General features: G+C 42.6%; 1 protein-coding gene across 4 annotated transcripts; it reads right to left on the bottom strand.

Annotated features, from left to right (window-relative positions):
• Positions 1 to 1562: 1562 nt before the first annotated feature.
• shha (sonic hedgehog signaling molecule a) lies at positions 1563 to 10475 on the bottom strand. Of its 4 annotated transcripts, none has more exons than XM_042068595.1 (3): positions 9862 to 10475; positions 5548 to 5809; positions 1563 to 3248 (listed from the first exon to the last, which is right to left on the bottom strand). In XM_042068595.1, the coding sequence occupies exons 1-3, from the start codon at positions 10159 to 10161 to the stop codon at positions 2557 to 2559; spliced, it is 1254 nt and encodes a 417-aa protein (XP_041924529.1). In that variant the 5' UTR covers positions 10162 to 10475; the 3' UTR covers positions 1563 to 2556. The 4 variants fall into 4 exon arrangements, with proteins under 4 accessions (XP_041924529.1, XP_041924533.1, XP_041924530.1 ...); XM_042068599.1 differs by lacking the exon at positions 9862 to 10475 and adding an exon at positions 8935 to 8991; XM_042068596.1 differs by lacking the exon at positions 9862 to 10475 and adding an exon at positions 6725 to 6779.
• Positions 10476 to 11320: the final 845 nt, after the last annotated feature.

Genomic DNA, 11320 nt, shown 5'->3' on the forward strand with positions numbered 1-11320 from the left:
TGCCTAGTTTTTATAGCCTATTAAATTCGTCAAGCGTAAAATCTCAGCAACCAATTTCTGTTAATAGTGTCACCATTTCGGCAAAGAAATTGTGTCGTTCAAGAGAAAAGAAAATGTTTTCATGATTAAATAATATTAGCCTTCACAACGGCTTTGATGTAACGTAGCAATATATATTTTTCAGTGGATTTTTTTTCTGGAGAATAAGGTGGCCCGCCTTGATACTGAAGTAGCCTAATTTCACTTTCCCTCAGTTCTAACTCGTCGCACCCCTTCACTTTCAAAACATGTCACTAAGTCAAACTTATTTCAGGTAGGCCTATAGGTTTATGTATAACTAACATGACAGTCTACATTGAATGTGCCTCAAAATAGGCCTGTAAAATGAATTGATCTACTAGTAGCTTCACGGCTTCACAAGTAGGACTACATTGTAGGCAGGTATAGGCCCACTTCGCTCGAATCTATTAACCTGTGGTAAGCAATTGCCAAAAAAATTAATCGCCAAGTGCTGCTATAGTGAAAAGCCCTTATACAGCTTCAGTGGGATTAATCTCAATGTGTGGTTGGTGAGTGAGACCCACCTGTTCGGATGTGTGGTTTGGAAGAATGGATTGTTTTACTGCTCAAAGCCACAAGATGTCGCTTACACACCGTGCTTGCAGTCAGACTCAATATGCGCGCAAGTTTGTGGCAACTTGTCGGCTATCAACGAATTTTGACGCAGTAAGCCAATGACAGGTCCAAAACACCAACGCATAAGAAAGCACAGGCCTTGATTAATCCACCTATTTCTCTGGATTTACAGAGGGAATAAATGCATGCACACACAAACAGTCTCGTGATAGCTGTCACTTGTCTTTGAATTACCACGGATTTAAATGAAGTGTATTCCGCAGTGGACTGAGTAAATAGGCCTGATGATCTTGTTTTATCTATGCTTCCTGTTAATGGAAATGTTTGCGTGTTCACAGAAGCTGCAATGAGATTTAGGGCTAACAAACATACTTTTGTTTAATCTGTCTGCAAGTTTTTCAGAAGTTATTTGCGAAAGGCTAACCTCTTTAAAATCTAACATCGAGCCACTACTTTTCACAAGCAGGCACCAGACAGTTCAAAGGTTGGTCGAATTTATCCCGGACTGGCGTCATCTTCAACTTAATGTCTTATTGGGCAAGTGAAATCAATAGAGCCTGATGTTCTCCACACAATTTGGCTCTCTGTCATACAATCAGGCACACGAGGATGCACAAAACGTTTATGGAGATTTACATGCAGTTAATACGACAACCCAAATTAAACAAACTACATTTGACTTTTTGAATAATTTTAAAACGAGTATATGCATTATTTAAGGGAAATGGCAGCAGACATCGACAGAATACAAATGACTGGTGATATGTTAAGTGCAGAATATAGGCTGTAGTAGGCCTATCAACTTTCCAGGAAAATTAAATGGTGTCATGACTTTTGAGTGCAAGTTTTCGATAGTTTGACCTGTCAATCTGATATCAGTGGTGCTCACTTCACGCCCCTTGCAAATAAAAAATAATAACAGCTGCAACTTTGAACATTTTCTTTATCTCTTTTTATAGTAAACATATAAATAATAAACTCTAGACATTGCTTGACACATTGCCCTCATGAAAGTAAACTGATACGGTCACGCTATCATAAGCTATCCAAACTGTGCATCTTGTCGCATTTTATTTCTATAAAACTATTTCCCTATTACAAAATATGAAAAGAAAAAATACATTTTAGTAAATTTACATGAGTTACTTATTAATTTATTCAACGAAACATTTTGCTTTGTACTACGAGGCTATATGGTTACTGAGATATCAGAATGTGCATTTCTGAAATAGAAGACACAATGAGACCGAGGGAAAGAGAGTATACAGCAGATAGCCTACGAGACGAAAGATCTGCCCAACTCTAACAACTGAACCAAAATCTTACAAAATAACAGAAGTCTTGATGAACACAGAAAAACAGCACAAGATTGCCAAGACTTTTGCAACTATTTAAATTAAAATATATTCTCGTATCTTACACTATTTCAAATAACGAAACGTGATTCTGTAACGATCTGTCAAAATCTAATTTACAATTCTGTGTATAAAAATATAATTTATGGACCCCAGCGAAGTTTGCGTTGTCCCCCAAAATATAACAGTCAGTTGCACATATGCACAGAACATTACAACCTGTCAAGACGTCTTGTCTCTTTCTTTCTTTTTTACATGTTCTTTTTCTCTGCGTCTTACTTGAGATATACAAAAATAGATTCTGCACAATTGGCTGGTCACACTGCATAAGAATCCATTTGTGTGACACCAGCGAGAGTTCACATGAGAATAAATTATTCAAAGAAAACTTTTAAGGCTCCATTTATTCTTTGAAAATGACACATGTAAAAGTCAATGAAATAAATATCCCAACTCCGTAAGGGGCCTTTGACTCTTTCTTGTCTCTTTCTGTTTTAAATTCTACATAGTCTTTTTTTCTCCTACATTGGTCTTATTTTTTCTTTGTTATATCCGTTTGACGTTTTCAACTCGATAATGACATCCCCAAAGGATGGAGAGCGTGACTGTCCAAGAGCCACGTTCCCATTTGATATAGAAGCTTGGAGTACCAGTGAATTCCGTCCTCTTGCCCGGTGGCGTTAGAGTTGGTATGGTCTTTGGGGAGTAACAACGTGGATAGATGATAGCCCAACCTTAGTGGCATTAAGGCCCAATGCGCCAGGTTGTGATTCTCGATAACTGCGTAACAGGAGGCCAGTACATGGTCGACTACTATCGTTCCTTGCACTGTCACTGGCGCGAAGGAACCTTCGTGTTCTTCCGTGTAAATCCGAGCCACAATGACAGGCTTCAGTTGAGCGTGTTTATCATCGACAACGATGACCCTTTGTCCGGGCTTGACCTTGCTGGCGAACGTGGCCGTCATGGTGCTGAGGTCCTCCGTGGAGTTGCTGACCACAAACAGGAGATGGGCCGCGGTGAGGATGATCTTGCGCTTGGGCGCTGTTGACTCAATCACATAAAACACTCGACGTGTCGTCGAGTCTTGATCCATGAACATGATGAAAGGGCTGTAGACGAGATTTCCAGCGCTGTCTGCTGACAACACTTGGTCCCCAGGTCTCAGATCTCTCACCTCTTTTCTTACCCCGTGTTTCAGGGTTACATAAGCCGAGCCCGGGAAGCATCCTCCGGATTTTGCAGCCACTGAGTTTTCTGTTGGTGTAAAATATAAAAACGTCAATATACATACATATAAAGGCTCTTGTCTAGGCACATTTTATGGATCAGGTGTGTACATACAGATGGGAAAGACAATCACCATCCCAGCCAAGAAAGGGAAGGAGTACGAAAGAGAACATGTCCCTGTTGGAGAGCGTAGGCTACCCTATACAAGCTACATTTGAATGACAATACGAGTTCTATATTGATTTTTAATTAGGGCAGTTCGGGCTTTAATAACGCAGGTGGTACGTTTCTCCGCAGGATCCGTCTCATCCTCGACATTGTGGACTTCAGCTCTGTGCTGGGACGGACATCGGGTGTAACAAAAGCCTGCTCTGCACTAATTAAAACCAATAAAGAATAACATTGTCATTATAATGCAATTTGTGTACAGAACCACTCTTGGAAAAGGACACTTAGCCCTTCCCAGCTCCTGTGCTCATATTTGCTCAGGTGCAGAAACTTCTGTGTGACAATTCACACGCATCTCGAAAAGAGGAACCCCGTGAGCGGCAAACAGTGTTTATCCTGTCGAGACACTTTTCCAAGCCTCTCAAGATGTAGATTTGAATTTAAATGAGGCCAGAGGCCCTAAATGCTTGTGCTAGCCTAACATCAATGTCCCCCTTTCTATCGCTTCTCTCGCTCTGTTGTCAATCTTGGTGACAATAATTCTGGACTTGGAGAAACTCTTCACATTCCGATCTCTTGGATCACACGCTCAGCAAACAGGGCCGGAGAATGGAGCTGTATAGCTCGGAATGTTCCTGCGTTTAATCTGCTCATGAGATTCCGGGCCATGCTATAAGGTGGTGACAATTGAGAAACAGATTTGGCCGAGCAAGTCCAGCCTTGCTTCGTCCAAATCCTTTTTGTAAAGTCACATGACCCAGAATGACACAGACTTCAATACTATCTCAATCCCCTGTGTTTTGAATTTTAAATAGCAGATTTGCCATCAAAACTTCAAACACGGGCTGTGCACCCGGAGAGGACATCAATTTTGATCGCGTCTCTCAGAGCAACTTAAGCAGCGGTTATTGTTGGCACTGAGCCAGAGGATCGAATCTTTTTGAACAAGTGAAAGACTAGAATGCGTGAGCCCTATGGAAAATACTTAGCAAAAGCAGTTAGAAAGAGATCTAGTAATAATAATGATTGCCTGATATCCGTCGCATTTTGCATACACAGAATAACATTAGGCTACACGATTTGGAACACTTCGTAAATTCTCCAATATTTTCAGTTGGAAAATAATTTTGAAAATGTTTTACCATTTAATTCCGTCTTTGGGTCTCTAATTCAATTGGATGCAAATCAGTGTCATTTTAAATAGCAGTTCCATTAGTTGTGTCGTAATTGTTTGCATGCAGGCTATGGGATAGCCTAGGCCTACCACTTGCATTGACATGTTTATAACTGGCGCAGACAGACGTGGTTCCTTCATAGAAACAGAGTGTGGCGATATAAGATCGTATTATAGGCTACTCAGTATGGCAGGTAAAATAAACACAAAACAGCTACCAGACTAACATCACTGGTACAGGCTGTCCACGTGAAAGCTTATTGTACATAATATACAGATTAATGTTGATTATATAAACACTAATGATATCCATTAACCATTAACCAAACAAGGACTGAAGTCGACAAAATGTGTGTATCTGTTGAGGATTTAGCTATCATTTAATGGCTGGAATTGGTTTATCGGTGGTGATGACAAAACAGGTTAGATTACCCAAATAAACACTAATAAAAGCAGCCTATGCCATTACTGCACTGAAAGACAGGATTTAAAAGGCCTTATGTCTGTAAAGTCCACAAATATATATATGAAATGTATCTTGAGCAGACTCAAGACTTTCAGATGAGTAAACTACTGTATTTGAGGTAGGGGGTCTCTGTTAGGCCTTGCTGAACACCTGCCCAATGAATGCATTCCATTGCCTTAATACGAGTACTGTACAAGCCGCTGACCGGTTAGCTAATCAGATGGAGGTTTATTGAATTTATGTGCATTTATACTTGTCAGATTGAGGGGATTAGGGGAAAAACACATATATCTTCAGCCTGTAGTTCCAGGCCATTGCATGAAATCGGTGTCACTTCTAAACAGTTATTTTGAGAAATGTCAACCACCCTGAGTTTGCATTGCGCACAAGATGCGTAAACTGAATCCATGTTAGCTGTGCATAGCGCGCGCACGTGTGTGTGTGTGTGTGTGTGTGTTGGTGGTTGGGGGGTGTCTTAACAGAAATCTGGGTGGGGATTTGACTGACCGCACTCTCACCTGCTTTCACTGAGCAGTGGATGTGGGCCTTGGACTCGTAATAGACCCAATCGAAGCCAGCCTCCACGGCTAGCCGAGACAGGGTGCCATATTTGCTCTTGTCCCGATCTGAGGTTGTTATGTCCACGGCACGGCCCTCATAATGCAGCGATTCTTCGAAGTGGTGGCCGTCCTCGTCCCATCCCTCGGTGACGCGTAGTTTGACGCCAGGCCACTGGTTCATCACCGAGATAGCCAACGAGTTGAGCTTGTCCTTACATCTCTGCAGAATGTCAAAGAGAAGAAGAGCCAACCAGGTGTTAGTTATGTGTTGACGCTTCATTAAAGCATACATCATATATAAAGGCTATAGATCTGACGTTGGGTATGGTCTAGGGTATAAAACATACCAATACACATTAGCCTACTTCTAATGTATTGCTTGGTTCGTGCTGTGCATATAACTGTTGGGGACGCTGGATTTTTAACGCGAGTGTACTTAAACAGAGAGGTTTGTTTATTCTGAAAAGCCAGAATGGCATGCGCTGCTCAGGTTTTAGACAAATACTTTGCACCACGGGGACTTCATGCATGTCACGTGGCGGTGAAACATTTCCCTTTTTCTACCCTCGAATAGGTTTATCGGCTCTTGAAAGCTTTACTTTGACAAATGACTCGCTAAAGTGCTTAACATTTTAGATATTTGCAACAAACCGGCAAGGACCTCAGAATTCCAGTCATAATTTAATAGATAAACAGAGCCGAGGGTCAATTGTCATTTTCCCTTATCCGAAGCAAAAGCCTAAGAAATATTTCAAGTCTCTATTTCGAAGGAATTGGCCTCTTTGACTCTCTACCCGCTAGAATATTCTGTCTCGGGAGCAGCGTCGGATGGCACATCTAAGATCGCTGGCAATGAAATATTGATAAGGCATTGCGTTCGCTTCACTGGCCTAAAACATATAGATCCAGTCCAGGAGAGGTGTGACCATGCCAAGGCCTGTTTGTCTCCATTCTGATGGAATGAGCCTTACTTTCATAATTCTGTGCCTGTACTGAAAGATGTTGTTTAATAGCTGCTCGTGTTATGTGTATTTTCTTAGGATAAATTATTCATATTGAAACACTAAAAAAAGCAAAGGAAAAGCCACGCATAGCTATAAAATAAATAATATGGTGGGTGATTTGAATGGCGCACCCGACAACCATTCATGGGACCCTGACATCAGATGCTTGGCCTTCTCCTGGACGACTCTTCCTCAGTCTTAACTAATATGTCAAATAAAACGTCACAAAGAGACCTTTCAGCGTTCCCACGGAGAGGGAACTTTCATTATTCTCGTGGCTCAAGTTTGTTCTTGGGTCGTGACATGATTGCTTAACTGGGGGTCTTTTAGCCCTTTCTTGAAAAACTATTTAAAATATTCCCACAGACGTTGTTAAGCAATATAAATACCTGTAATAAGTCATTTAGTATGATCGCACGAGCACACATGGGCTTCACGGAACAAACCCTCTAGTAAACACAAGGTCAACAGTCTCCTATATATTCGACTCTCAGTTTCCTTCTAGTTTTCCTTTAGTCAAACAAAACAGTAAAACATCCGTAATTCTGATATATCGGGGGCCCAGTTATCATATGAGGCACTTGTGGCACTTGCAGGAGGCAAAAATCAGGGAGACATGCCAAAACCCTTTCCCCTGCACACTCTGAGCGGGATTGCCGGGAGTCAAGAGCCGTGAAGCCTAAAGTCTTTATTAATTCATTGGGTCGTGTGCCGCAAATCAAGCCCAATTCTGCTCAGTCACCGTGAAGCGCAGCGGGAATCCTTCCGCTGTCGCTTTGTACTCGGAGACCGAGTTTTGTTCAACAGGCCTCGACGCTTGCAGACGTTTCTTAATCTCCTCCCAGAATAATTTGGGTTTAGAGTAAATACTTAGCGGGTACCTGTCACTGCAAATATCCCAGTGGTGCCTTCTCCCCGCCGTAACAGCCACTGGTAGCAGTCGCGATGATTTTGTTTTTTATTATTATCAAATTAACTATGCAGTGACTTGGGGCGTGCAGTTTGCAGGTTGTCTGGTTAACTTTCCTAGACGCATGTAGCCTAAGGGGTTTGTTGGAGGATTGCTGCTGGTAGATCATTTTTAACAACGCTTGATTTACACCTAAGGAAACTGAACCAGACACGAAATTAATCATCTTAACGGGTCCTTAAAATCACCAGTGTTTGACTCACAGGGACCGCTGGATTTTTTGCAGGGATGTTAGATCAACTCTGTAGACAAACAGTGTTTTTTTAAAGACGACAAATGAGCAGAGTGTCACAGCCCGTCCAGCATAAACACACACACATCTGCAAAGAACCCCCTACAATTCCGCTTGAACTAGCTGTAAACTTGTCTCGCCCTTTATGTTGCAGGTGTGTTTCTTGCATTCCGATAGATTACATGTCACACAATCACCTAGATCGATACATTTTGTAGCTCTCTATGTTGAGCCGTTTAGTGTGTCTGTAATGGATTCATCCATGGCTTTTGCTTTCAACAGCAAAGGGTCAGAAGTTCAAATGCTTCTTAATAATGCTGTGAGAGTAGCATCCCATGTGGGGGAGCCGGTTCCCAAGAAGGACGGCTGCTTGAGGTACACTGCCATTTTCATTGTATGCAACAAGGTGCCAAAAACAGAGTTGAATATGATTTACACTCGTTGTTGACTAAATGCGACTAAAAATACCATTGATTCTGCTGGTGTACATCTACTGGTGTGTCATATATGCTGCGCAATGTTTCGCTGCTGGCACGTGGATAGCGTCCAGACATTTTCAACAAATTACAACAATAATGCTAATGTCTAGAACATATTAAGTCCCTGATACCATTAAGAAGTAAACTGAGCACAGAAAAAAACCTGTAATATGTTCCGCACCTAACTGCGTGGCGCACATACATCTGCTGGTGATGGATGAGCGCTAAGAAACATTGCACATTAGATCTACATCAATGACTCGAAAATCAAGATTTGTCTTCGTCTCTCAGACACCCCCAGTTCTTGAACATGTCCAGAATTAATATGTCGCCCAATAAAGCAGAACCAGCGTTTCGAACAGAGACTGACCGCACGCACGCAGGAGTGAATATTTAATCGGAGCTCGTGCCCATGGCGCACGGTCCAGGGGAAACTGCCGCGCGCGCCGCTCTTGCTTCACTGGCGTTCATTCTCTGTTAAAGACGGAGTTCTGTCTTGGGTTGCAATGCCCAAGTTAACACGGTCTAGATTCGTATTGATAAAAAAACACATCCCGAATTTTACAATCTTGATAAACATACTCAAGGATGTAGTCCAGCGGCTAACCCGCTGGATGCGACACATCCGGGCTATACAATTTTGACCCCTTGGATATTTACCATGGGCACCGCAATGCGAGCAGATCCTGCGGTTCTGTATCCACACAAGACGTCTGCTCATGGTCCACAAACTAATCTCCGTGACAAACCAAACAATATCTATGTGTTCTGCTTGCGCCGAATGCGTAATATTACTCTACACATCTTCTCACAGCAGCAAAACGCAGTGCGAGGAGCGAAGGCGCGTCGGTGCGCTTTCTCTTTTATTTAATTATTTCTTTTTTTTTTTTTTATCATCGCACTAATTGGCTCTGTCCCGCCCTGTGAATGAGGAGCTGTGGTATTCGGAACATTTTCAAAGAAATGTCAATGTTTTCATGCACTGATAAACAGCCACTGCCAGTTGCAAAATCCGTGCAAATGTCCGACTGAACGACTTCATGTTTTAATTTGTCTATATTTAGATGTCATGTGATTGACAATGCTCTGTCAAGAGGGCCATACTTTCTACACTTGGCTATGCACTAACTGTAGATCAGAGATTACATCTTAAAAATGCATAGTGCCGGTAGCCTATGTATATTTCACCCAACACTGCATAATTTAGAGATAATGTGCGTCCAACAACTCAATACGGATACACTGCATATATCTATATGAGCAGAGGGAGACATTAACATTTTAAAGAGCCTGTCTCAGTGAGAGAAAACTGGGAGCCCGCCGGTTTGCCTGGGCTTGATGGCATTTCGATCGCACGCTTTCATTAGGAAAAGCCCTGTCTTGACTAAAGAAAAAACATGCCCAGAGGGAATTAACAGACCTTTGACGTATTGAAGTTTCAAAAGCTCTGACTTTATAGACTTTAAGAGCTGCCGGGCGGGATGATGTAGTGGCCCGTGGTTCTTGTCTACTATCAGCATCAGAGACTGAGACTGAACAGCGTCTAGGCGGAGAAGTAGGAAGAAGGGGGGAAGGCTTTCACCCTACCTGTGTCATGAGCCTGTCCGCGCCGGTGTTCTCCTCATCCTTAAAGATAATGTCGGGATTGTAATTGGGAGTCAGTTCTTTAAATCGCTCAGAGTTCCGTGTGATCTTGCCCTCGTATCTGCCGCTGGCCCCTAGGGTCTTCTCCGCAACGTTGGGAATGTACTGCTTGTAAGCAAGAGGCGTCAGCTTCTTCGGATGTCTTCTCCTGCCGTGGCCCCTTCCTGGACCGCAACCCAGCCCGGACGACACCAAGGACAAACAGAGCAAACCGACCAGCACGACTCTCGTTAACAGCAGCATTTCTTCCAATGAATCTCAGTCGAGTCCTCGTTTCGTTTTTGAAATCTTGCGCCGGACCCTGAACGGATCTCTCGTCCTGCGTTCTCGTTTCTCCGCTTCCAAGCAATGTCCTTGCCTCCACCTCTTGTTCAGCTTAAGCGTGGGCCCCAGACCGATCCCTACCGTGGCAGGTGCGGAAATGAGAGAGACTGCGAATTGATAACGGAGCACATCGGAGGTGGGTGGTTACAGCGTATACGGGGAAAGGTAGAAAATTGGCCTCGGAACCTTAGGGTAGTTGAAGCCACTGCCGCTAGTGCGAGGGCTCTGCTTGTACTCCTATGTATTATAGCTGCGATCTATGGCAGGGAGGGACGTGATTGGCTCGACCAGACAAACCCTTCTGATGTTTAAAAGACACACAAAAATCTTAAAAGATTTTTTTTCACCTGAAGGGTGGGTTCCGCGGGAGGGGCTGGGTACACACAAATTACACCTTTACCCCTAATTCTTTTTTTACGAAGTGTTGGGAAAAGTAGGCAGTGGTCGGTGAACACATGAAGTCACTTATATTAAGGAGTCAACATGATACCATGTTATACATGCCGTAATCCACCTGGTAGCTTTTACCGCAGATTAAAAAAAGTGCATGGTCATATAACCATGCATCTATCAGTGACCAGTGCATATGTTATTACATCGTTATCTAAGAAGTTGTACAACTTTTTTCTCTAATTAGGATGCGATAATTGCTGCAGTGAATGATGCTCTATTCGAAAGTCATTCCATTAATCAAAGCGAATCATGAAAGGGAGGAAAATAAAAAAAAATCTTACGGAATAAATACAATTATGATTGGCCTTTAAGACTTGGCGGATGACAAAACCAAGGCTGTGCCATAAAATGTTGACATCCCCACGGATCAGGAGGTGATGGCTACTGCCTCATAAAGAGCTATGCCCCTCATGCTGCAGCCTTTGTTCTTTACATCCCCTCCAAACCCTTAGCAATAACTTTTAATAACTAACATGGCCATTATCTACATACACGCGTTATATAGAGTGCCCTGGCATTGTGTGCCACATTGTGCGCCTAATTCAATATTTCAAACCAAGTTTCAGATGTCGTTACATTTGCTTCTAATTTCATTGTTGCATAGATGTCTATAGATTTTTTTTTA

Source organism: Alosa sapidissima, chromosome 17 (genome assembly GCF_018492685.1).
Source record: "Alosa sapidissima isolate fAloSap1 chromosome 17, fAloSap1.pri, whole genome shotgun sequence".
Classification (NCBI taxonomy): domain Eukaryota; kingdom Metazoa; phylum Chordata; class Actinopteri; order Clupeiformes; family Clupeidae; genus Alosa; species Alosa sapidissima.